The following is a 27,228-nucleotide window of genomic DNA, read 5'->3' on the forward strand; positions in this document are numbered from 1 at the left end:
GCTGAGCCAGGCCAGAGCCAGGAGCCAGGAACTTATTCCTGGTCTCCTACCTGCATGCAGGGGACCAAGGACTTGGGCCATCTTCTGCTGCTTTCCCAGGCCACTAACAGGAAGCTGGATTGGAAGTGGAGCAGTGGAGACAAACAGGCACCTAAATGGGATGCTGCATTGAATTTGGCAGCTTTACCCACTACACCACAGCACCAGCCCCAATGCCTCCACCTTAATTCATATCCACATGATCCCCCATAGACTACAGCAACAATTGTCTGATGGGTCACTCTGCCCAGTCTCTACCCAGGCTCCTACTGGTGCCCTCATATGCCATAAGAATTACCTTCTGGAAAATAAGTATGCCCATACCATCCCTCTGCATAGAGATCTCTGCTGGTTGCCTCCTAGCCGCAGGATGAAGTTGGAAGCACATTGCATGTTACACAATGCTCCTCGTTGCTTGGTACTATTTGAAGTCCACATCCAGCCCACTCCCTAATATATTTGATGCTGTGACTACCACCATTTCCATGATTAGTGATTACAGGAACCAACATGCTTCCTTTTCAGGATGCTATCAACTTGCTCCTGATTCTTTCTCCACATCCAACTCTCCCACCCTTTCCCTTTTTCCTACATTCCCACTCATTCACCAAGAGACAATTAACATAACACCTCTTCTACACCTTTTCAACAATCCCAAGAAGTTGGTTGTTGAATTTATCTGTTCAAGCGGGAAGACTTTGTCAAATGCCTACTATCTGTCAAGTACTGTGCAAGATGCTGGGGAAGCAGGATTAAAAAACAAAATCAAACCATACAGAAAGGTGCTTTCCCTTATGTAGTTCATGATCTAGTGACACAGATAATAACCAATATATAAACAAGGGGACTTCAAAGATGCATGGAAAAATAGAATTAAGGGATAAGTTTGTTTTGGTGCAAAAAAAAATTGAAATTCATACATAGTTTTTTTCATAATGTGCATTTTCCATAAATTTTTTACAAACCATATATACACACATATAATGTATACACATACAATATATATGTCTATATACAAAGTATATGTATATTATATTTTTAATTGACAATCATTATAAAGATATTGAATAGCAATAGTAATACAGAACAAAGAGATTTAGATTCACTGCTCTGTCTCACTGACCATACCTCTCTTAAAAGAATTTTATTGGATTGGGGGAGCTGGCACTGTGACATAGCATGTTAAGCTACTGCTTGCAATATCAACATCTCATATTAGAGCACTGGTTCAAATGCCAGCTGCTCAGCTTCTGTCAGCTTCCTGCTAATGCACCCAAGAAGGTAGCAGATAATGTCCTCAGTACTTGAACTCCTGCCACCCATATGAGAGACCAGGGTGGAGCTCTGCACTCTGGGCTTCAGGCTGGCCCAGAGCTGGTTTTTGTGGCTATTTGGGGAGTGAACAAGCAAATGGAAGAGCAAATGTATGTGTGTGTGTGCGTGTGTGTGTACCTTCCTCTCTCTCTGACTCTCTGCCTTCCAAATAAATAAATCTTTATAAAAAAAGAATTTTGCTCTCGTTATAAAGCATCTGTTTATGTCTCTGCTAGACTGTTAACATATTAGTGTTTGTTTTGTTTTTTTAAAGATTTATTTATTTATTTACTTGAAAGGCAGAGTTACAGAGATGTAGAGGAAGAGGGAGAGAGAGAAGGGTCTTCCATCCATTGGTTCACTCCCCAAATGGCCACAAGAGTTGGAGCTGGGCCCATCCGAAACCAGGAGCCTGGAGCTTCTTCCAGGTCTCCCACATGGGTACCAGGGCCCAAACACTCGGGCCTTTTCCACTGCTTTCCCAGGCACATTAGCAGGGAGCTGGATTGGAAGTAGAGCAGCCAGGACTCAGACCGGCACCCATAAGGAATGCCAGCACTGCAGGCAGCAACTTTGTCTAGTACGCAACAGGGCCCGCCCCCAGTGTTATTTTACCCATTTTTGTATACAGGAGCTTAGAAAAATCTGATGATTAAATGAACAAATGAGTGATTTACTGAGCACCAAAGGGGAAACCTGTTGAAGTGAAATGGACACTATGAGAAACAGTGACTTGATCAGCTCTTGTCCTGACTGTTGATGTACAATGTAATACTTTATCCATTATAGTCTTTTTTTTGTTCTAGTGCTATTGGTTGAACTCTGTAATTAACACACAATTATTCTTAGGGAATAAGAGAGGGAAGGACATGCTCAATCGGACTTGCCCCAAATGGTGGCGTTAGAAGCATGCCAGGGGATTCCAATACAATCCCATCAAGGTGGCATGTACCAATGCCATCTCACTAGTCCAAGTGATCAATTTCAGTTCACAATTGATCACACTGATAGGTCTAAGAGTCAAAGGGATCACACAAACAAGACTAGTGTCTGTGAATACTAACTGATAGAATCAAAAAGGGAGAGAACGATCCATCATGGGAAGCAGGATACACAGCAGACTCATAGAATGGCAGATGTCCTAAATAGCACTCTGGCCTCAGAATCAGCCCTTAAGGCATTCGGATATGGCTGAAGAGCCCATGAGAGTATTTTAGGCATGGAAAGCCAAGATACTCTGGAAAAAAAAAGAAGAAGAAGAAGAAGAAGACCTAAATGAAAGATCTCTGCGAGTGAGATCCCAGCGGAAAGAAGGGGGCCATCAAAGAAGGAGGTACCTTTCTCTGAAGGGAGGAGAGAACTTCCACTTTGACTATGATCCTGTCAGAATAAGATCGAAGTCAGCGAACTCAAAAGGCTTCCATAGCCTTGGCAACTCATGACTAGAGCGTAGGGACATTACTGACGCCATAAACAAGAGTGTCAAATTGTTAAGTCAGCAACAGGAGTCACTGTGTACTTACTTCTCATGTGGGATCTGTCCTTAATGTGTTGTCCAATGTGAAGTAATGCTATAACTAGTACTGAAACAGTATTTTTACACTTTGTGTTTCTTTGTCGGTGCAAACTGATGAAACCTTTACTTAATAAATACTGAATCAACCTTCTGTATATAAAGAGAATTGAAAATGAAACGGCATCTGCGTAGTGCGTCCACCTCCCTTTCTGCCTCCGCTGCCGCCATGGCGCCCGTGAAAAAGCTTGTGGCGAAGGGGGGCAAAAATAGAAGCAGGTCCTGAAGTCCACCCTGCACTGCACCCACCCCGTGGAAGACGGGATCATGGCCGCAGCCAACTGCGAGCAGTTTCTCCAGGAGAGAATCAAAGTGAACGGAAAAGCCGGGAACCTCGGGGGCGGGGCCGTGACCATCCAGAGGAGCAAGAGCAAGATCACAGTGACTTCTGAGGTGCCTTTTTCCAAAAGGTATTTGAAATATCTCACCAAAAAATATTTGAAGAAGAATAATCTACGTGATTGGTTGCGTGTAGTTGCTAACAGCAAAGAGAGTTACGAATTACGATACTTCCAGATTAACCAGGACAAAGAAGAGGAGGAAGATGAGGGTTAAAACTCATTTATCTGGAAAATTTTGTATCAGTTCTTGAATAAAACTTGGGAACCAAAAAAAAAAGGAAAATGAATCTTGATGTAAATGGAATGGGAGAGGGAACGGGAGATGGGGGGGTGCAAGAGGGAGGGAAGTTATGGGGGGAAGCCATTGTAATCCATAAACTGTACTTTGGAAATTTATATTTACTAAATAAAAAATATGTATTATGAAAAATGTATGTATGGATTTCAATATATTTTTTGCACGAAAATAAACATTTAATTTTAATTTTTCACAAAAAAATAAAATAAATGAACAAATGAGTGATTTAATCAATGAGTTAACTGTTTTTAAGATTCTCTTTGGGGCCACATTGTGGCACAGAGGGTTAAGTCACAATCTGTACAGTCACCATCCCATACGGGTGCTGGCCATTTCAAGACTCAGTAGCTCCACTTCCAATCCAGCTCCCTGCTAAAGTGCCTAGGAAACCAGCAGAAGATGGCCCAAGTCCCTGGGCCCCTGTACCCACATGGGAGACCCAGAGGAAGCAACTGGACATTGGCTTCGGCCTGTCAACAGCTTTGGTCATGTGGCCATTTGGGGTGTGAACCAGCTAGTGGAAAATCTCTGTCTCCTTCTCTCTCTGCAACTCTACCTTTCAAATAAATATTTAAAAAGCTTAAAAAAAAAAGGAGTCCCTTTAATTCCAAATTTTGGAAATCCACATACAATGAGGGCAAATACATTCTGGCTGCTCATGTCTTACCTGAAATCTTCAGTTTCATTAACCATTAATTGACAAAGATTAAATTCAGACATACATTCATTTCATCTCTCTAAAATTGACTGGAGTTAGTTGGAAGATTAAAAAAATGTCAGCAGTGGTGGAAGAAGCAAGGCAATACAGGAATCCTGTGTCTCCTTATAAACCAAATTCCATGATCACTTTTCAATCCAGCCAGGCCAAGTAACAAACAAGAGGACTGTCAACAGTTCCGGAAACCAGGCTCACAGTGGGATCTTTCAAGCTAAGCCTGGGACTTGTTTGAAAACACAATGCAGTTCAGAAGAGAACTTGGAAAGGGGTTATCCCAGGAATGGATGGACAGCTGCTGATTAGTCCCAATGGAAGCTGCGTCTGGAAGGCTCTGGATCTGACATTTTACAGTTCTGCTGCCAAATGTGCAGACGGGCTCCCAGAACAAAAGTCACCAACAGCAAACCCTGGGAGCAGAGGAGGAAGAGTGCGGCTGGCTGTCTGTGTTCCTCTTCCGGTGGGAAAGCACTGTTACGTTAGAGGACAGTGGAGTCCAGTGCAGGTGGCATGGGCTGGGAGGGTGGGCCAGGGTGGGGCTGTCCCTGTGTGGGAGCTTGACCAACAGGAAGGATGAGCACACCCCAGCAGTGTTCACACACACACACACACACACACACTTGGGCAACCCCTCAACCCTGAAAACTTCCTTTAAAACCACAGAATACTCGAAACAGCTGACCACAGAAGGCTGCCTGAAAGCTCAAGTATCTAGCAGGTGGGGACTTGTTTTCCAAGAGCTGGTTCAACAGGACAAACTGAGAATTGTGATCTCACTGGGGTGTGAACACCAGAATAAAGCAGCAGATGGTGTGATTTAGTGGAAAGGCCATGGGACCAGGGGTCATGGCTGGGGAGAGCATCCCAGCTTCTCTCTCTACCAGCAGCGGGACCTCAGGCCACTTTCTAAACTCTGCAAACCTCAGTTTCCTTGGCTACAAAGTGTGAGAGGGAAAAACTGAAACTTTCTAACTTGGAACATTGCCCTGAGGATCAACAGTGATTACATACGTGAAACCTCTTTGAAACCCGAAAAGGATCATTTTTGTTCTCAACAAGTCCTTCTAGGGCATTTACTATGAGCCAAGAACTGACTTTGTGCTTTGTAAGTATTAACCCAAAATGACCCTAGAAGCATGGTGCTACCGTTCTCCCTGTCTTAGAGAAAAGAAACTGACACAGAGAAAGCAAGACCTTTGCTCAAGGTAACACAGGTGATGAACAGTGAGTGCAGCAAGGACTTGATCCCAGGTACATGGGACCATGGCACCGCGTGTGTGTGTGTGTGTGTGTGTAAGATTCACTCCAGAAAAATGGGCAGAGACAAAAAGAGAAAGAAATCTTTCACCTGTGTGGCAGGGACCCACTCACTTGTATCATCTTCCATTGTCCTCCTAGGCACGTTAGCAAGGAGCTGGATCAAAAGTGGAGCAGCCAGGACTCAACCTACTAAGCCATAATGCCAGCCCCTAGCACTATGTTTGTTTTTAACCATACTATGGAAGGTTATTGCACACAATTCTGAAGAATACGTATAGGTTTTTACTCATATAAGAAAAAAAACACTGATACCCAATCTTATATACTACTCTATACCCAAAAGCTTTTTATGTCTATTGCCAATAACAGACCACAAAGAAAATGAAACCCACAAGAAAGGGGGTGGTACCAAATCATGGCCAAGCTTTCACATGGACAAACAGGGAAGCTTCCTAAAAACCATAATTTGCATTCTGCCCGAAATCAACTCCTTCACTACTGGCCCCATCCTCCGGTCTAAAGGTCTGCCCTGTGATAGCGACTCCTCTGAATGAACATCTTTGCAGTTAGAAAGTGTCTTCAGAAGAATACCATGTTGTCACATACATCCCATTGTGAATCACTTCCTGTCATCTTCTCCAATGTGACAGCAGGCTCCAGGTTGCACATGGAGTCCTTCGAAATTTCAAAGGTCACAAAGATGAGTTCAGAGCATACGACAAAGCCGATTTGCGATCCTGAAAATGGGGTCAGAAAACCCGCGCTGGAGGGTGAGCCCAAGGATTTAAGGAGCACAGAGCTCCAGAGGAAAGAGAGGTACAGGGACCAAGAAAGGCAGGGGAGGGTTTTCTGGCTTGCCCTTCCCCTGTGGATTCCACAAGTTCACCTCCTGGCCCTGCTGCTGGTTTGCCTCCGCAGAGCTGTGCCTGTGTTGCTGTGAAGATGGTCGCTGTCATTTCAGGGGAACACATGCATAAAAGGAATCCCTGACACAATGTGAGGAGGGACAAGGAGAGAAAGGGTGGGGGGGAGCCAGCAGCAGGGGAGGGAACTCTAGATGGTTATGTTAAAAAGGATTTGTTCCACTGTCAAAACCAGAAAGCGCTCCCCAAGAGCCAGCTTTAGGGAAGGAAGCCTGAAATGACAGAGAGGGGGTGGGATGCTATTAAGGAGGGCTCTCTGGAGAGGAGGCTGAAAGGAGGGGAGGGGAAGCAGGAGAAAGGCAGGTGTGGCCAGAAAACCCACCTCTGGAGGGGTATGGACCGGGAATGCTTAGAGGATGCAGGGGAATTGGGTTTCGGTGTTGCTGAGGCCTGGGCCAAAGGGTCCCAGAGCCCCCATTTCTCTAGGACACGGACAGCTCTTCAATCCCAGCCAGCAGAGCACTCGCCCACTCCTGGTTCTCCCCATGGATTGGGTTAGGGCCCAATGAGAGCCAGGCTCCTACCACTGCAGAGACCACTTGTCTGTCCACACCCTCGCCTGTGCCCCATCCTGGGGAGAAACATCAAACTCTTCTCCCAGCCCAGAGCAGGGGGCCCAGGTCACACTGGCATGAGTCCCCACTTGGGCTGGGCTGTGCTGGTGCTCAAACAAATACATATTCGGACCCTCCCGTGGAGAGAAGGAGCGCTGTTGCTGGTCCCAGAGGGAGCTGGCCTTAATCTGCTGCACACTGAATGACAACAATGTTAAGAATGAAAATATGGTTTGGGGGTATAGTCCCCAGGAGCCCAACATTTTGGTATTTAAAGGAACTTTAATGAGCTTAAGAGGCTAATCTGGAGTTCGGGAGGGGGTGTTTTGTTTTGTTTTGTTTGGAAAAATCCTTTTAAAGGCTCCTGAGGCTCCACAAGGAAGGAGCAACTGCACTGAGTCCAGGAGTGGTGGAGGTGGAACTGAAGGGGCGGGATGGAATTAGGAGGGCAGCTGGAGCACTTCTTGCAGCCGCAGAACCAGGTGCTCCAGAGACAACGGGGGTTCCTTCCAGGGTGGAGAAGTGAGATCTTCAAAGAAACTGCAGAGTTGAGAACAAGTGACACAAAGACAGCCTGGCAGAATGCTAACCAGCCTTTTCACCCAATGAGTCCTCCTCCTGCCTTACTGGTGACAGCACCAGATGCAGCCTCTCGGACCCTCCCCTGTCCCCCAGGACACACCCTGTGGCCGAATACAACTCAGCATCCACTTAGGTGCCAGGAACATTCAGGAAGGTTTTGGTTGACCAAGGAGAAACGTGTAAAATGAGAGTAACACCCTTCACCAACTATTTATCTGAGCTCCATCTGGTAACTATTCCTTAACTGGGTGGTCATGTAGCAGGACCATTATTTGGTGCATCTGAAAGGCTACTTCAGTTCCTGCAATTAAGATATTCAAAGGGGCACTAACAGTCCACAAAGATGGCCTGGGACAAAGGAAATAAGGCTGTTGATGAGATGGAATTTAAGTAGTCTCTGGTGGTTGCAAGAGACAAGTTAACAGAGGTCCACAGAGCAAACATAGGAGTGGGCAAGCAGAATGGGGCAGGGCCAGATGTGAAGTCTAGTTATAGCATGTGCTACATTCCCAGCAAGGCTGGATGCTCTCAATTTTTTTTTAATATAGACAAGTCAGTCAAGGTGATCCAATGCACATTGGCCAGATATCTACCAGGGCTCATTCGTTACATGACAATAGCGATCAAACACAAGTCTAATGGGGTGGAGAGGCACTGCAGCCTAGTGCCAGAAGAGCCAGACATATTTGCTATTATCCCAAAATAGGATCCCCAACTGGTAGCTTGAAAGGTCGAAAGAGACCAACTCCAGTCATGTGGCTTCGGTTACAGGACCAGGAAAAGCACAGTCTACTTCATATTTGAACTTGTTATGACATAATGGTGCAATCATAGGGAATCTGGCCATGGTTTCATTCAATTCTGGCCAATCCAGGCATGACAGCCAGGTGATAAGCTCTACAGATGACTTGGTTGCCTCGTCCCCCACTGAAAGGAACAGCACAGAGGTGGGTTCCCCAAATCCTCTTTAACACTTCAGATTGGGGGGGGGGGTGTTTGTGATGGGACCCACAGGGTAAGAAACCAACTCAGGGCCACAGTTGCATTCCTTACACAATGTCTCCCCTAGTACCTCACTGTTTCTGCTGCATTCCAATTGCATCTGCTGTCTAATGCCAAAAGAAACCTAATCCCTATCCTAAGTCTCATTTTATTTATTTTCAGTAGTGTGAAAACAAACATGTAGCCAGATTATGGTGTTTACACCTCCTTTCTAGCCGATATAGCTCTAATCCTCCTGCTAATTAATGCCAGGGCCATGGCAGTTTTATTAATTTCATCTTAGTTAAAAATATAGAGACAGATCATTGTGCTGTACAAAAATAACAATTTGACATTTGGAAGGTGTTTGCTCCATTTCAGCTAGACATTTGGCTAGCTTTCGTTTAATATACGACAAAGAGACACAAAGCGGCAGTCGACACTGGTCAATGATAACATAACTAATTCTAATTGTGATAAGTTGACTAAAATGTCCCATATCATGCTAGGCAAAGAGGCTAAGGAGAAAATGCAAATCCTAAGGAACACGAAGTCAGATGCTCTTTCCAGCAAACAGGCCACTCTCAGGGACGTGAGATAGACAAGGGTCTTTTTTCCTTTGTCCTCTCTGACGGTCACTCAGGAACCTTTTCTAAAAATTGTTTCTAAAATCACTACCTCCCCCAAACCAAGTCTGAAGGAGCTGCTGACAACAACACTGTTCTGACATCCCTAAGAGAATTCCAGAAAAGCATACAGGGTACTCCTAGGGAGAAGTCTCCGGCCTGTTGGGAACAGATCAGGGCTCTCCCAAGGAAAGCCCCACTCCATCCAGCCCCCAACCTGCTCTATCTCACCCTGCAAGTAACTTACCTAAGAAACTCTCTCTGAAGATGTGAAAGCGCATTTTAAAAATCACTTCCACAACATGTTTTAAAAAATGAAAAACCAGTATAGTAGAGCTAACACTGTAGGTAAGGCAGAAATTACTTCCAAATCTGTCTACTGTGGATGTGACAGCACTTTGTTTCCCATCACTCATTCCCAGTGTGGCACAATTGTACTTGATAATCAAATCAACCTGAACTTGATAAAACTCAACAATAACATTTTGTAAGATGCATTTAGTCTAAGAACTTTAAATAAACTTCTGGTTGTGTAATGAGTATTTTAAACCCTTGGCTCTTTGCTCACTTCTAAACGCCATAACCCAAATAATTTCTTTGACCTTAAAAAATTAGCTGATGAATTAATAAATGAATTGTTCTCATCAGAAAAACAGGACCCGATCATTAGCTCCAAAAACCTTCTGAAAACTAGAAAAGCTACAACAAAGACACTTCCCTGAAGTTGGTAATAGTCTTTTAGCTAATACAGAAGTTGTAAATAAGAAAAATGAAAATAAAAAGCAAGACAATGAACTGTCAGAAATCTGAATGTAACACCAAAGAGGAAAATAACTGTTTTTTTAAAGTGTTGCATTTATCTAAGGATCAAAACTCTGCATAAGTCTACAACCAAAAGCAATGTTCATATTTAGAATTCTAATTTCCAGAACACTATTAACTCCTGCTATCTAATTTTATTTCAAAATTTTATGTCTGAGATTCCGAGAAAGTCTCAACCAGGAACAAACACATATAGAAAGAGAAAGCACCTACAAGCAGAAAATGCTTCCAATCACCCTCTAAAATTAAAACCAAAAACAAAAAGAGCTAAGTCTGCCTGCTCGAACACAGCCACAATCCATGCACCGCACTTATTCTGAGGTAAGCCTCCTACAATTCAATGCAGACATCAATTTATTACCTAGCTGTGTTTGATTTTCATGTTCCTTAAATTTTATTGTGCCAGGAGTGGGGCCAACAAAAGATAAAGTAGAGCAAAACTCTAACAATTGCCTCTGTAATTTTATCTTGAGTTTCTTTTATGAGTAACTGCATGCCCAATTCTGATCTCCAAGTAATGTCACAGTAATAAAATCAAACTAACTCCTCCTTACACACACATCCCCCATACACCACGTTGATAAAATGCAGAATTCACTCATTACTGACCCTAATAGAGATCATTACTAAAATTGTTTTCTCCCCAAGGCTGTCAATCAATCAGTAGTTCAAAAAAAAAAAAAAGGATAAAGAGAGAAAGATCTACATGTGATATCCACTTTCCCCTATTTCAGCCACTTTCTTTGGAAAATTGGGCTGCTCCAGGAGAAAGAAAAGAAAACATGGACCAGCCCTCTGAGGAAAGGTTTCCCAAGGCCTGTGATTTGCTGACATGTGGGGAGTTATGATGCTGTGAGAACAGCCCTGATGACAGCAATACTATCCCACACTGCTCCTTAGATGTCCAGAACAATCCAGAGGATAATGATAAACTTCATATGCGAGGGGAGAGGGCCCCGCCTGACCCACCAAGCTGCCAGGCACATGAAAGAAACAATATAAACTTGATTTAAATGTGGGATCCTTTCCAGAAGGCTTAATTATCCATTGTATTACCACACTCCTGTTATTCAGCAGTCTCTTCTGTCTCAGACTTAAGTCCAGCTACAGCATTTCTTTGGAACAAATTCAGGGAAAACTCAAAACTAACTAGATCGCAGAGGACTCAGTTAAATGGGGAACAACAGCCATATAAATAGAAGTCCCTCAGGCTGGAAAATATTTGGATTGTCTGGTAGCTTTCAGGAATGGGGAGACAGCTGACTCCAGCCCCTCAATATCCACACCTATAGCACCCTGATGCTTGATGCGATATGGCACATCTTCATCAGCTTTGTAAATGCCGTCATCCCACCTAACCAAGCTAGATTTCTTTCACGACTTATTGAACAGAAGACGTGGACTCCAGTTTTACTCTCTGAGGGTTCACAACTCAGTGTTGGCCACTCTTGCCTTAAATGCTTGCTTTGGATAATCAGAAGGGTGTCATAATGCATGAATATGACATTCTGAAATCTTCCAATGAGCTGTCCTGTGCCCAAGATGCCCTTATTGGTTTTTTTTTTATTAGAAAAACTTGATGTTTGACATCATGAATATGTAACAACTAAGTGTTAAAATACAGTTTTCACCTTTTTAACTGGCTGCCTGATACCATGGATACACAGTCAATAATCCAAATGCAGAATTGCCCAACACCCAGAAATGCACATACAAATGGCTAAGACAATTACAAGCCCACTCTGTTAATATATAAGCCCACTCAAGACTTCAAACGAACCATTTATTAGCCTTTCATTTCAATGTGTAGAAATAGCATTTGGACGTTATTAATTTTGGAGAGCAAGATGCGCCTGAACATACACTCTTTCTCAAGTGCCCCATAATGTAAGATCTCATCATTGCCCCACCACTTAACTTCCATCTCATTTTCCTCTCCATATCTTATCTGGGCTTCTAGTTTTTAAAAGATCCCCCTCCCCCCCCCACACCCCCCCAAAAAAACAAAGTTACTTTCATAAATGCAGTAGGGAGAAAAAGTGTGATCCTGTCCTGGCTGTTGTATAGAGTTGGGTTGTGTCCCCCTTGGGGATAAAAACCTGGTCATCCCACATGGCCTCTGGGCAATACTGAGTCCTGCACTCTTCCAGAGGAGACTTTCAAGAAATAGGTGCCAGTTAAAACAACACAGATGGAAAAAACTGCTAGGCTAGAAGCCTCCTGAAGGCAGGCTTAGTCTATCTCATTATTTTCTCCTCACCTAGTCCAGTGTTTTGCATATAGAAGCTCAACAAAAAGCTTGTTGAATAAAGGAATGTGCCCTCTGCCTAAATAACAACAAAAAGCAATCTTCTTTCTCATACAGCCACTATCATACAGGTTAATACCATTCAGATTATCAAATAAGTTAAAATGCTATTTTATTGGAAGAAGAGTAGAAATTGGGATGTGGAACAGAGGAGAAAAAGGGAATTTTTAAAAAGGAACAAATTCATCTAAGTGAATCTAAGAAGCAATGGAAAGGCTGGGCATAGACCAGTAATGACAGTGTGCCATGAGCAAAACAGTACCAGCAACAACATTGCTTCAAACTAGATTTTTACATGAAAATTATAAGCCTCCATTGTAACATCAACACCTTTCTGAACAATGTAGGTCACACCCCTCTATGAAATCTTCTTAGTTCTGGCCAACAGCTGGCAAGTTGATCCCTGCAATTTTCCCTTTGCAGAAATAGCTTTGTGCGGGGAGAACTGACCCTCGTGGGCTAATAAGCCCAAACCCCACCAAACCTGAAGGGCTGAGCTGGAAGGGACATTGTTGTGTTAAGTACTTTCCAACAACTGTTTCTTCTCCTCTTGACACAGCCTGACTTCCTTAAAGAAGATCTGACGGCCAGACAGCTGTGTTGACCCTTAAGCCTTCTTTGATTCGTGATTTTTTTTTTTAACAAACAGAATAGAAATTCACAACTCAAATCCTTTCCTAAGCTCCAATACTTCTGAGTTTGCTCCTGTTGTGCCTGAAGGATGTGGACACTTCAGTCATCGGTAAGCAGAAAGATAAAGATTGGGTCCACACAATAACAAAACCCTCAGATGAGAAACGCGAGAGAAAAGCGAGCAATCCCGCCCGCAGCTTTATCCGAAGATGATACATGGAGCTGTGTGGGTGAGATCCACTTCATTACTTAAAAGTTGTGTGCTTTTACACTCAAGTCGCTGTGGCAATAGACAGACTAGCAAGAACAGACAGGGGTACATCTGCTTTCAAAAAACGCTAACCATAATAACTACTTCGTGGAGTGCTCACTTCTTTACATATTTCTGTACTATCCCAACTCATCCAAAATTGGGCACATATTCTTTTTAGTTCTGAAAAATGCAGACGTATTATTTTCCCCAGACAATACTAAAAATGCCTAGGGTACTCTCCACGTAGGGGTGAAATTCAAGCGCTTTGTGGCAAAAGAACTCTGAATAGTGCAAATAATTTTAGTGTTGTCTGTAAGTCTAATACCTCTGACCCTGTGTGGTAAGTCTCATAGTCCTGACAACATAGAAACAAACATTTTTCTGCTCTTTCTGGGTGCTGTCGCACACCCGCTTTCATTGAGTGTTCCCTGGAACTTCGTTTTCATGCACGCCAACTCTCCCCGGGCTGCTGTCATAAAGTGTAGATCCTTTTATTCAAAATTCTGCGCGTGCACTCGCGCGCCTACAGCTCCCAGCCCTAATGTATCAAAACAGTGGCCTCCCTTTCAGCCACTTTTCTCTCCTTTAAAACCCCTCCACGGCCCTGCAAAGCCAATGCTCCTACTCATTAGCTATTGTCACAAGGAAAAATTAGTTCCCTCTCCTCTTATCCTCTGAGTTCCTTGCCGGGTGAGAACAAGAAAATCTGTCTAGCTCCCACTGCCTGTTCTCCTTCAGGCTTTAGGCATTACAGAAATGTAGATTCGAAATAATCCACTTTCTTAAACACCTGGCTCGGAATCCTCCTCGAACAAACCAGAACGTTCAGGTCCACTGGCGGGAGCCCGCCGCGTTGGCAGGCAGCAAAACACACCCTGACCGCAGCTAGGGTGGAGGCGCAGGATCGAGGAGGGGGCTTCAGGTAGGTCCTCAATTTCTGTCCTAACCGCCCCTGCGCCCGAGGGGGAGAAGGGGACAGAGGGGGACAGGAATCGGCAAAGCAAACGGTCGTGCGCTTAGCTTGGAGCTGCAGCAGCGTCCCGACTCTAGTGGACAAAACCGAACAGGACACAGCACACAGGAGACAGAAGCTGGGGGCTCCTGACAGCCTCCCCGCCCCGCACCAGCACGAGGGTGACCCAGACACCTGGGTAAGACGGAGCGGGAACCAGCAAAGAGGCACGCGTCACTGATAATTCCCACATTCCACCCCAGCCCACCTCCTGGGGCACCAGGTAAACAGGGAGACCAAGCCCGCAAGGGTCAGAGACCCCAAAGCAGTGGCGGCTGGGAACGGTCGAATCGAGGGAATAAGGCCTAAAGAGAACTGAAAGCTAAGTGAGCAGATCCGGGACGGCGACCACAGCGCGCGCTTCTGCGGTGCGGGGACCAAGGCTGTGCTCACTGGTGCTGATCCCCGCTGTCCAGGGCTATACACAGGACGCGGGTGCAGGGGAGTTGTCTCTGGGGTGTGGGTGCCTCTCGGAAAAGGAGGGGGTAAAGAAAGGTCGAAGTCGCGAAGCACACCGACGGCGACGCGGAGGGCGCGCTTCGGTGGCGAGGCCACTTACTTCTCGTAGTCATACTTGCAGTAGAGCTTCTTATCCCGGTAGAAGCAGGTGGTCTCCAGGGGCTCTTTGCAGGAGGCGCACTGCACGCACTGCTCATGCCAGAAGCTGTCGTTAAGCCGCAGGAGAAACCTGTCCGAGATGACCCGCTGACAGCCCTCGCAGACAGACTTGGGGCTCACCGCTCTGCCTGCAGCCGCAACAGAGATCGCGGGTGAGCCGCCCCGGCCGGTCAACCCCGCCAAACCCAGTGGAGACCCGCTCTCCATCCCTTCAGGCCCACGGATCCCCCCCCACCCCGGGCTCCAGCATGCCCCCATCCCCGGGAGAGTGCTCAACACATCAACCAAGCTGGGGCTTGGACAAATCAAGCCAATGTAAGTGGCGGCGTTTCTAACAAACCAGGACTTCGTGGGAAGTTCGTTCCTAGTTAGGGAGGCGATAGAAATTAATAAGCAGCTCTTAATTATCAAACGTACCCAGGTATGCGCGCGAGCGTGAGCGCATCCTGGAAAATTAGATTAAAAATAAATGTGCGCTCCCAGGTTTATCGCATCATAATTAATCTAAATCACTCACTATGCTTGTTGTCTTGACTTTTTTTTTTTTTTTAAACAAAAAATGAGTAAGAACCATCCGCTTTTTTCTTTCGTTAAAACGCAATTTTATTGGGGGGAGGGGTTGGAACAGACCTTAAAATTTCTTTTTTCTTCTTAAAATGTCCCGTGGGTACACGGGGAAAAAAAATACCACGTCGCCCCCGGGCAGGCAGAGGGTTCTTCAAACCAACGAACACCCAACTGCTGCCTCTTGGCGGCCGTGCAAATTGCAGATGGGTTGTTCATAATTAAGAAGCGTCAAAATACAGGGAAGAAAAAACAAACGGTTAAAAAACCGCGCCTGGAGACCTCCGGCCCGGACTCCGGATGTCAGTCGGGCACGCGCAGTAGCGGTGCGTGGCGCTAACCGTTCTGTCCTGCTCCCTGGTGTATTTGTTCGGTTCCTTGAGCTTGAGGAAGCAGAGGTGCCTTCTTCGGGGTGCCACTTGGCCGCCTTGGGTGGCACATTTCACAGCTATTTCAAGGCGGCCCTGTCCCACGGTAACAATGTCCTTGCGCGTGCTGTGCCAAAAGGCAGACCCCGGCCCATTTCCCTGCAATACACTTCTCGCTTTCTCCTTCGGGGTTAGAAGCGGGGCGGGTGGCTTTGAGGAGTGGGCAAGGAGGGCCAGGAGAAGCAGCGAGCTGGTTCTCAAGGCGAACCTTCTGTTTTCTTTCAGCCGGGTCTCGGCGTCCCCGGCCACGACCGGGGACGTTGGGAGCCGACGTGGGCCAGGCTGGAGGCTCCGGGCTAAATGTGACGCCTGCCGAGGACATCCCCAGGAGCTCCCCGCCGAGCCGGGGCCCCTCGAGGCTGGGCTAGGTTCGGAGGTTGCGGAAAGGTGCGTTGGAAGAAGGGAGCTCTAGGTGTAGGTGCGTGATTTCGATTGTCTGGAGCGTGGGGAGCCTGCGGATGCCTCTCTGTATAAAGTGTCTCCAGCCGAAACGTTTTAACCATGGCCATGGCGGTCCCGAGGGAGGGAAAAGGCCAAGAGATTGAAACGACAAAACGAAAAACTCCTTCCCGCTTAAAAAAAAAAAAATCCCTAAACATAAAATACCTGCTCCCCAAACTTGAAAAGTGCCATGGGCGGGGTAAAACCCGGTAATGGGAACCCCTGGCCTCAACTCTGGGAGCCCCGAGCCTGACACCCTTCGGGGGCCATTGACTTGCTGCTCCTCCGCGGTCACCGAGGGGTTGGGGCGGGGGTGGAGGGACCCGCTGGACCTGAGATCTAGCTCCAGTTAATTAAAGCCGAAGCGAGGGCCCCGCCGCGCGGGCTAATCCCCGAGCTGCGCTGCCCACCGGCCCGGAAAAGCCCCTCGGCCGTGCCCAAGACTGAAATTGGGGATGGGGTTGGGTTTGGTGGGGGCGAGAAGCTGCTTCGAACTTGGGCGCTCCCGGCCTCGGCTTTGAGATGCTTGACACAGGCCTCCAAGGAAAGGATGGCATTTAAGAGACGTCCATCAGCTCCGTGATTAAAAAAAAAAACCAGCCCTGGGTACTTTTAATCACTTGCCACTCAGACGCCTATGAACATAGCTCTCCGCTCCTCTCGACTAGAGGGAATTCAGTGCCCCGCGCCTGAGACCTGGGGCGGCTTGTGGGTTTTATTTGGGGAGGGACGACTCTAGAGGACTGACAGACTGCCAGGGAGTGCGGGAAGAGGGGCTGTAGCTCCTCGGTCGCCTAGCGGGTCCCAGAGAGCTGGGCTCCAAGCTCCGGACCTGGTGGAAATAAAGTGCGCCCGGGGCGCGTGGCCTGAACACTCACCCAGCAGTGAGGAGAAAGAGGCCGAGGTCTCGATGGCGCTCTGGAAGTTCTCCTCCATCTTCAGGCCGTCCAGCATGTTCGGGCCGCGCCGGGAGAACCTGTAAGTGGAGAGGAAACCAGGCGTCTGGCGTCCGTGCCCCCGGGACTCGGCGCCCGCAGCTGCCACACCCCTGGGAAAACACGGAGGGAGTGTCCAGGGCCACCAGAATGAGCCGGGGGGATAGAGTCCAGCCGAGAGCAGTGAGGGGTGGGAGGAGAGAGACGAGGCACAGCGAACTGCTCGGACTGATCTGAGTTCACTTGAAGTCCACGCGTTTTGTACTTAGGCCTCCGCCCCCCAACTGCGTTTCTCCTTCTCCAACCCTCCTCCCCTGTCCCCAGCCTCAGGTTTTCCATCCCGAGTCCGGCTCCGCCCCAACCTGTACGAACGCGGGCCCTAGGGAGATGTCTGCGGGAAACCAGCTGCTGCGGTGTTAAGGGGCATCACAGCATTGGGTGTCCTCCCTCGCGCGGCCGGGCCCAAGCACGCGGGACGACGGAATGTGCAACCCTTTGCCGCGGTCGCCAGGGTGGGCCCTCACCTGCCTGGGCTCGGGAAGGGGCAGGGTAAGGGACTGGCGGAGCGTCCCTCTTGCTTCCGGACTCCTGGCGCGGCGCGCTGCTGGGGGGCGCGCGGGAGCGGGCGTGCGGGGCGCGTGGGGAGGTCCTCCGGCCGGTCGACCAGTGCCGGGAATGTCCGGAGGAGCAGAGGAGTCGCCTCGGGGAGGAGCCGGGACTGGCCCGGCTCACTCTTGGATGCATTTCAATTCCACTTTCAGAAACACGCCCGCCAGAGCCCGAGCCCAGGACGGGCAGCCTTCCTTACCTGATGGGCGGGCGAGCTCGCAGCTGCCAGAGCGGAGTGGAGTTGCGGAGCGCCGGTCTGAGAAGGCGTTGCCCCCGCCGATGCAGCCCGAGCGGCCACCCCCGGCTCCGGCGCGCCGGAGAGGGAGCCGGAGCGAACGCCGGCCCCTGGCTCTGCTCCTCGCGCGCCCGGGCCGGGCCAGGACGTGGCCACGAGCGGCCGGCCTTCCCGGGACGTCCTGCCCGCCCGCGTCGCTCTTCAGGGGGAGGGGAGGGCCGGATGCTTCTCCGAGGCTTAGCGGAGAAGGCGGAGGCCCAGGGTCCTGGGTGCAAGTCGGCCCTGCTTCGCCGGGCGGATCCCGCCGTTTCTGACAGGGGCCGCGGCGCTGCGTGCGCGGCCGGGGAAAGGGGGTGGGGTGCGCAGGGCGGGGGGCTGGGAGCGCGTCCCGCGGCCGGGCTGCGGGGCTCTCTTTCCCTGCTTGGCTGAGCCGCCGACCTCGCGGCCGCAGCCCACTGCGTCCCTGCGCCGCCACGACCTCCCGGGCGCGCAAAGTTTCCTCCCCTCCACGTGGAACTGTTACCTCGGGGCGCCCCGGCAGGGCCTCCGCCGAGCTCTGCGCGCCACCTGGCCCGCGGCCGCTCTTCAGCCACTCACCGCTAGCGGTAACAGCGCGGCGGCCCGCACCGGCGGCGGGCAGTGCCCCGAGCTCTTGGCCGCGTGTGACTTGCGGGCGCCGGCAACCCCTTCCCGGTCGCCCAGGAGCTCCGGCAAGTTCCCAACTTCCACTGGGAAGCTATGGGACCCACAGCTGACGTTTGAACCAGGTCCGTGGGAGAGATGGGCTCTGACCCTCCGAGGATATGAACTCGCCAAGGCACTGAGCAATCAGCTACTGGGGACGCCCTTAGGGAAACTGAGTACCTGGGGGGAGAAAGCGTTCGGTTCCCCGAACCATCTACTTGAGCTCACAATGTCAGACCTGCAGCCCCTCCCAGGGGAGGCAGCAGACTCTCACTCTCAACACATCCTCCGTAGCACTGGCTGATGTTAGTGGAACACTTAGTTTCCTGCCAGGCGTGGTCCCATAGTCAACTCGTTCAGTCTTTACAACACTGTGAAGTGGAGGCAATTGTTATCCCAACAGTACAGGTGAGGGGAACAACATGGAGCCCCCCGGAAGCCATGTCCCAAGTTCAGTGGGATTCTCCAGGGGCCACACAGTTCCTAAACTGGACAGAGCTCACTTAGAATTGGAGGCACCTTGACGAAGTGAACCGGAAGACATGGCAGGTGGCAAGGGTTCTCCATGGCTGTCTCCAAGGCCTGGGCCCTTCCTCAGTTCTAAGGAGAAAGTACAGGCAGCAGCTTGTCCCAGGGGAGCAGTGACCCCACTTGCCATCTTGTGTTCCACCAGCAGGCACCAGCTAACGCTGACTTCAGAGAGACAAGGGGGAAAGATTGAAGACTGTAGTACCCTACAGCTGAAGACTACTTTGTACTTTTCGGGGTAGGTTCAGGTACATGATTTTGCTTGATCTCTCCAACAAAGCTATGAGGAAGGTAGAACAAATAGTTTTATCCATTGTTTCAGATGAGTCTTTGGGGCTTGGCATGGCTGGGAGATTTCTCTGACATGGCCCAGATGGTTTGTGGCATGCTTCTTAACACCTGACCTTGTCCTTACAACCACCCCAGCCTGGGCAGGGTGTGATGTGTGTGTGTGTGTGTATTTATATATATGTATATGTATATGTATGTATGTATATACACACACAAGTATCCTTAAGATAATATAGGGGGAAATTTTGCCAAGAAAAACAAAGTAGAGAAAATACAACCATAAGGGAAATTTGCAAATGGCCAACAGAATTTTGGTTCCACTGAAGGTCTTGAATCTATGTAATACATTGAACTAGCAGTAAGAATGTTCCTGTGGTAGCAACTACCTGGAAAGTGGATAGATTCTTGTTTGTTCTGAGACCCAGCTCTTTCCAACGGTTCTTGCATCTGGAAGACAGCCTGATTAGTGTCGATTACACAAGTTTTGGGTAGGAATGTTTTTCCGCAGCTGGCCATTGGGCACTTCGGCATGGGGACTGGGTCTCATGACCACATTAGAAGCTGCTGTTGTTCGTGTAGAGCCAGGCACACAGATGGGTTGAGCAAATACCATTTCCTTGGCTGAGGGACGAGTGGCGCTCTCGCTGTAGGTAGGAAGCCCTGCAGAGAAGGGAAGGGGCAGGATTGTGAGGACCTCAATGTCCATTCCCAGGTCTACCACTGAGTTTGGGCCATTGGTTCGACTCTCTGGACATCAGGACACGACATCTGGCGTGAAGACCCTGTGCAACATGATCTGAAAGACCAGCAGGCTGGGCAGCAGCCCCTACGGCTTAGAGTGTGCTAACTCCAACTCCAACTGCCTAGTGGTGCCTAGGTGTGGACTTGGCTGATGTGACTAAACCAATAAAGATGCAGCTTTCTTTGTTATGATTTATTTGAGGTTTCTTTCTTTTTTAAAAAATTTAATTTAATTTTTTGGCAATTTATTTCACCTCTGCCAGTTGGAGATCATGAATCCCACTCCTACCTAGGACAGATTTGCTTCAGTCCTAGCCACTTCAGTGACATGATGGGTGGACAGACAAATGGGACGTCCTGATCGTGCCTTGTGCTCCATTTGATCTCAGATGCTGTCATTTTGCCTTCTAATGAAAGAAGTGTCCACAGAGTCACTATCCTGAAGTCTTTTATGACGGATAATCTGTAGTCCTTCTTTTAATGGAAAGATGCATTTGTGAAAATGAGGTGAATGGCATTCAGAAGAGATCCTTCTCCCAAATTGTGCTTTTAGAGGTGGAAGTGATTTCAAGCACCTCTGGTGCAACTATTTAGTTTGCAATGGGTCAAAATAGATTTTCTGAAAGTTCCCACCCTCTGGTTCATTGATTCCTCAAGGTCACCCATTCACAAAGTCAGATTCTGCTTTCAAAACCTTCAGATGAGGGGATAGCTGCCCATTTCATTGTCCACTCTTCTCTGAACCTGATACAGCTTTTCTGTGTCTCCAAATTATGGCTCCCAGACCCATTGCAACTTTCTGGTGATGATGTGTTCAGAGTCTCATCTCCTTTCTTGGGGGAATGAAATACCCATCAAGGCAACCAGATTTCAGGTCAGCATTTCCAGTGGCTGCTGTTGACCCACACTGTATGACTTAGGAGCAAAACCTTCTCAGTCCTTTTCTACATGGGCTGATAAAGACACACATCTGCCACATTGCACTTGTACAGTTAGCATATGGGCTGAGTATGGCAGCGTGCACTGTTTGCTGCCAAGAGATAGGGCTCTGTTCTGAACATTGGGAATCTTGCATCTTCAAGCAGACCCCAAGAGATCTGAGAACCATGTCTTAAACCTAGTACTTTACTTTGAGGGGGGAATTGTGAGGCCTTGTCAGGTTGGTCTGGAAGCTGCCATCATTGGCAGAAGTTAGGCAAGGGCCAGTGAATGGGGACTATCTTTGGAGCCCATTGTGAACCTGGGGGCAGCTCTTCACATAGGAGGCCCCCGGATCCCACTCTGCCTTATCTTCTGTCTGAGGTCAAAATGAAATTTGTAGATGGGCTGTAGACCTGCTGTGGACCTGTCCCTTTAGTGGAAGAAAACAGACAAATGAAACACACCAGACTCACGAGTCTCTGGGCTGAGATTTGGGGAGAGGCTTGGGGATGAGGGCGCCAGAGACCGATGCTTGGTGGGAGGGAAGAGGAGAGGGAGGAGACGGACTTCCTGCTATAGAGTGGAGATGACAGGAACATGTTTTTTTACTTTCCTCTTCTTGCTCTCATTTCTGTGTTTTATTAAGGGAAACACAAAGGGAAAATTGTGTTATTTGTTACAAAGTGTCAAAGTGCATTTCTAGCAAGAGGAGAAGAAGCAGATACAGTACTGCCCAGACAGAGACAGCAATACTGTAACAGAGGCATCCAGAGGCTGGCGAGAGGAGGGATACACTTGAACTCCATGCTACTCTGAGCTCTGATTTCTTTTCCCGTGAGCCCCTGGTCCTGTGTTAACATTCAGATCTTTCAAAAAAGCTGGAGGACCAGGCACCTCAGCACTTTCTAGGGTGAAAGGGGACATCCCAGTCAGCTACTGGAAGAGGAAGGAAGTCACATGGTGCAAATGTGGACCTCTCCCTAAGTGTAAGACAGATGCTCCTACCAACACAGTAAGAACAGCCTTGGGCAAAGACGGAGCTCAGCCAGACCTGCACAGATACAGTTTAAACCAAAGGATGAATCCCACGTCTGTCTGACCCCAGGAGCCATCCTCTCAACCATTCTGCAGTGCCACGCTCCCAGCCATACAGTGCAGCCTTTGGACTTTACAGTGGAAATATCCACACACTTACTATCCTAGTCTCCATGCTCGACTATGAGCTCCCTCAGGATCCAAGTCAGACTCCTCTGTGATTCTCCTGTGCACAGCACAGTGCTTCTGCTAGACTTCTCCATGCCGTGACTCAGTGTGCTGGAGAGAGCAGGTGCAGGCTTCCGAAAGACTTGCATTCAAACTCCAGCTCTTACATTTGCAAGCTACTTGACCCTAAATTGTTCAACTTATGCTTCTGTTTCCTTATCTGTATATGGAAAGGATAAAAGAATGCTCCAGAGTTTTTGTGACAGTTTCTGGAGAGGGTGAGTGTGAAACATCCAACAGTCAGATCAACTTATCATTCCAATACCCTTTAGGTCACTTCCTAAATTCCCCCATGAACAAATGTATATTGCTTGTTGAAGGAAAATCACCTTGACTTTGCCCCATTCTCATGAGCAAACAGAATCCATGCCAGCATTCAGACCATGTCTGTGTGCCTAATGACAGCAGCTGTCACTGTGTGACTGAGGCGTTTCTATGCCTGGGATAGGCAGTGCTCTAATGGCTGGGAGGGGAGCTTTGCAGTTAGAACAGTGGGTCCTGAGGTCAGAGTTAGAATCCATGCTTAACTCTGCCACTTATGTTGGCATTGCTCCCCAAGCTTCAGTTTCCCAATATGAAGTATAGAGGGAATTATTGAGGTGTTTGTGTGCTAAATAAAATAGTGTATACAAAATAGCAAGCACAGTGATAGGTATGTAGCAAGAGATCAATGAACTTAGCTGCTATCATTATCAGTTTCATCATTATTGAACAATAAGCTCCTCCAAGGCAGCATTTTATTTAAGTCCACTGCCCTACTACCTAGCAATTGGACATAGGTGTCCAAAGAATGTGACTCCAATTAAGCTGAAGTGGATTGAAAACAGTCACTGGCAGTCAGTGACGTTCATGGGGCATCTGGCTCTTGGTTCTGGCCACAACAGACGTGCCAATGCTTTTGGTGCAACCCCACCAGCTCCCTGGCCAGGCTGCAGACTGCAGGCCCCGTGCATGAGCCCCGCACTCCTGGGCCCTATCAGGCCCTCTTTGACATCTACCCAGGATACCCTGGGGGTGGGGACTTGGAGATTAGAAGATAAGACACAAGGATTGAACACTTTAGGAACCCAAATGAGAGATCTGTGAAGAGGTGAGGTCTGTTGGCTCCTGGGCCCAGTTTCCATGCCAGGGCAATTCAGTTGCTATGCGGTAAACATGTGGGTGGATTACTCAAAGGCCCCTGGACTGAAGGCCAAGGGAAGCAGGTTGGGAACCTGGCAAAACCTTTCGCAGTGCTGGGGTGTCCAAGCCCCACAGGCAGGCACTGTTCAGGCAGAGGCAAAAGGTCAAGACAAACTCTAGGCTGAAACAGGTGCGAAGACCACTTCCACTATCTCCCTAGCAGGATGCCAGCTTCCCACAGGTAATCTTGGAAGGAAGGGACCTCCACCTGCAACTCCACACACTGAGGACATTAATGCACAGGGATGCACGAACAGACCCTAGTCACACATACTTCTACCCTGATATGCCTTGATATGCCTTGCTTACTCAAGTGCTAACTTATTTAACCACTACCATGTCGTATCCAGTTTCCATGCAGGATTTGAGTGACATAGAAATACTATCAATATTGAAATGAACTTTTAAAAAATTATAATTCTGTTCTGGAAACAGAAAAGCAAATCATCCCACAAAACGTAACTTGTAGCTCATATTTGAGTTGTGAGAGAATATCAAGCTTATTCTGTGTTTACAAGGTAAAACAGAAAAAGAAAAGCCCAACAAAATCACTGATTGGATCAAACTGTATATCAGTTATATTTATAAATTTCATTGGCTTTAAGAAAGCACCTATAATGAAAGAACAAAAATATAGAATTTATTTTTAAAAAATATTTATTTATTTACTTGAAAGAGTTACACAGAGGCAGAAGAAGAGGCAGAGAGAGGGAGAGGTCTTCCATCCACTGGTTCACTCCCCACTTGGCTGCAACAGCCAGAGCTGCGCTGATCCAAAGCCAGGAGCCGTGAGCTTCCTCAGGGTCTTCCCTTGCAGGTTCATGGGTCTCCAAGGACTTGGGCCATTTTCTACTGTTTTCCCAGGCCATAGCAGAGAGCTGGACCAGAAGTGGAGCAGCCGGGTCTTGGACCGGAGCCCATATGGGATGCCAGCACTGCAGGCGGTGGCTTTACTCGCTATGCCACAGTGCCAGCCCCTAGAATTTATTTTTTTAATATTTATTTATTTCAAAGGCAGAGTTACAGAAAGAGAGGGAGAGACACAGAGAGAGGTCTTCCCTCTGCTGGTTCACTCCCCATAGCTGGAGCTAAGCCGATCTGAAGCTAGGAGCCATGAGCCTACTGTGGGTCTCCCACATGAGTGCAAGGGCCCTAGCACTTGGGGCATCCTCCACTGCCCTCCCAGGCCATCAGCAGGGAGCTGGGTCAGAATTGGTGTCCACATGGGATGCCAGCATCACAGATGGAGGCTTAACCTACTACGCCACAGCACCAGCCCCAAATACAGAATTTCTGACAGTGGAGATCAAATGTGTGGCCCCATTAGCAGTATTTGAATATTTTTACCTTTATATATTGACTGCATCTTATCTCTTTTTAATTTTAGTGAACATGAAATTAATTACTAAAATAAAATTATAACATTGGGAGCAGAAAAAATGATCATGCAAAAGTGCTAAAGGTAATAGTTAATAGTTGTCTCTTTGGGGCAGGAACTATGGTGACATTGTTTGATCTAACATAATTCTTTTTATAAAAAACAATATTTTTTTATTTGAAAGGCATAATTACAGAGAAAGAGAGATCTTCCATCTGCTGGTTCACTCCCTGAATGGCCTCAACAGCTAACGCCAGGAGCCTGGAACTCCATCCAGGTCTTCCAAGGAGGTCCAGGGGTCCAAGCACTAGGGCTATCTTCTGCTGCTTTCTCAGGCTCATTAGAAAGGAGCCGGATCAGAAGTGGAGCAGCCAGGACCCAAACTGATGCCCATATGGGATGCTGGCATTGAAGGCAGCAGCTTAACCCACTGCACCACAACACCAGCCCCTAATATAGTTCTTAGTGTATACTTGGCACCTGGTATAGTGAATGCCTGGAGTGAGCAAATGAACACTGCAACTGCAGTTGAGAGTCTGATCTCCTCTGAGCTTCCTGGTACAAAGGGCAAAAAGAGAAAATATGTCTAGACATATTCTTTTGCACCAGTATTAGGATTATGATTGTGGATTTTTTTTACCCCTAATCCTGGTACCTCTAGATCCTGTACCCAAGTAAGTAAACAGAGAACCCTTTTCCAACCCACAAAATAAATATTTGCTGCACAAATCTGAGGTTACTAAAAGGAAAGCTTTTTGATGCATCTAAAATATGATTCCATCCCATCAATAACATATCTGCAACTCTTTAAGAACTTTGAAATTCAACGGGGGAGAATTTGTCAGGGAAGACATTCTGGGCAGATGGCACGACCTGAGCAAAGCCACAGTGGGCAGAAAACCAAGGCAAGTTTGGGGGTTCTTGGTGAACATGAGGAAGTGGGGTAATCCAGGAAGCTCGCATCACGAGGCTTTAGAGTTTATGACCCTGTAGGCAGTAGAAAGTCTGTAAAAGTTTTGGATTGGAGGAGTGAAATCTTCAAGAGTATAGTCTAAGATGACTAAGTCTTAGAAGACCCATGTGACTGATGAACTCAAAGGAAAAAAGAAAAGGGAGGTAGAGTGGATGCATTTCTCTTACTCAAGTGTAAGCAAGAGACGCGGGGCCTGGTCTACAGCAGTGCAGCAGAAATGGAAGGGGAGGGCCTCAGGAGCCAGCTCAGAAATGCCGTCAGCCACGTCCAGCGTCCAGCGGCTGATGAGCTGTGAGCGGAGGACTGAGCAAGGGAGAAAGGCATGGAGGACACTGGGGGAACGGTAGGACAGGAAGTGAAGTGGGAAACACTGGAAAAGAGCAGTGGGATGGGGTGCAATGCAAAGTTTGGCGACTTTCCCAGTGTTTGCACATTCATTATCTCACTGATTTCATATGCAAGTGGACTGAGATCCGCCCTCAGCGTCAGCTGTAGCTGCTCTGGCCCCATCAGAGCCGCCAAGTTTCAATGCCAAACTTCTGCCTGGAATCTTGCACCGGCACCAGGGCACCCACCTGCAGGTGCCCCGCCTGTTGCAGACAGCTCCGAGCCCTCTCCAAGGGGGCTCAGCCACTCCACACCGTTTCTGCAGCAACAGCAGCTAGAAGCCGAGGAGTGCAAACACTCCGGTCTGCCATGCTTGCCAGGAACAGGGCTGGGTGTGCCCCAGAGTTCAGCCAGAGTCTCCCAGAACATCTGGGCAGGGTGGGGAGGAGTCTTCTGCCGCATCTCATCTTTCCTCCCGCTGGGCAGCGGGCTCTGGTTTCACCCCTGACTCACTCCCAGGCACAGGCCAGTAGTTTTGTCCCAGGCTGCAGCTTCTCCCCTGAGCCCATGACAGATGCGTTTCTCACCTCCTCGTGCAGCGGGGCCTTGGTGAGAGAGCTCAGCGTGAGCCTCCTTGGATGCTACCAGCGATTGCATAAAGAGAGGAGACACTGGCCCTGGTCAGAAGTCAGCCCTGGATGGGACCCCAGCACTCCACCAGCCCAGCCTCTCCCTTCGCAGATGTGAGGGCCCCTGCCTGGAGCTGCCACTGCTCCACGCTCTGCTCTGCTAGCTTGCAGATCTTCCACACATACGTTCTGAGGCCTCGGGATTGAGCCCCGTTTCCCAGGGAAAGTCCATGTTTCTCTGCACAAA

At 48.2% G+C, this 27,228-nt stretch overlaps 1 protein-coding gene and 1 pseudogene across 3 annotated transcripts in view; one reads left to right on the forward strand and one right to left on the reverse strand.

Annotated features, from left to right (window-relative positions):
- The window catches only part of LMX1A (LIM homeobox transcription factor 1 alpha), a 174,041-nt gene extending 155,947 nt beyond the window's left edge, over positions 1-18,094 (reverse strand). The window contains exons 1-3 of one of the 3 annotated variants that reach the window (XM_062193754.1): positions 18,029-18,094; positions 17,164-17,261; positions 14,794-14,980 (exon numbers count right to left, since the gene is read on the reverse strand). In XM_062193754.1, the coding sequence (XP_062049738.1) occupies positions 14,794-14,980; positions 17,164-17,239 (263 nt within the window). In that variant the 5' untranslated portion in view covers positions 17,240-17,261; positions 18,029-18,094. Of the gene's footprint in view, positions 1-14,793; positions 14,981-17,163; positions 17,262-17,582; positions 17,644-17,744; positions 17,826-18,028 lie in introns of those variants that run through there. The other 2 variants (XM_062193753.1, XM_062193755.1) reach the window with 2 other exon arrangements.
- LOC133761093 (large ribosomal subunit protein eL22-like) lies at positions 3,096-3,528 on the forward strand (annotated as a pseudogene).
- Positions 18,095-27,228: the final 9,134 nt, after the last annotated feature.

Source organism: Lepus europaeus, chromosome 5, assembly GCF_033115175.1.
Source record: "Lepus europaeus isolate LE1 chromosome 5, mLepTim1.pri, whole genome shotgun sequence".
Lineage (NCBI taxonomy): Eukaryota > Metazoa > Chordata > Mammalia > Lagomorpha > Leporidae > Lepus > Lepus europaeus.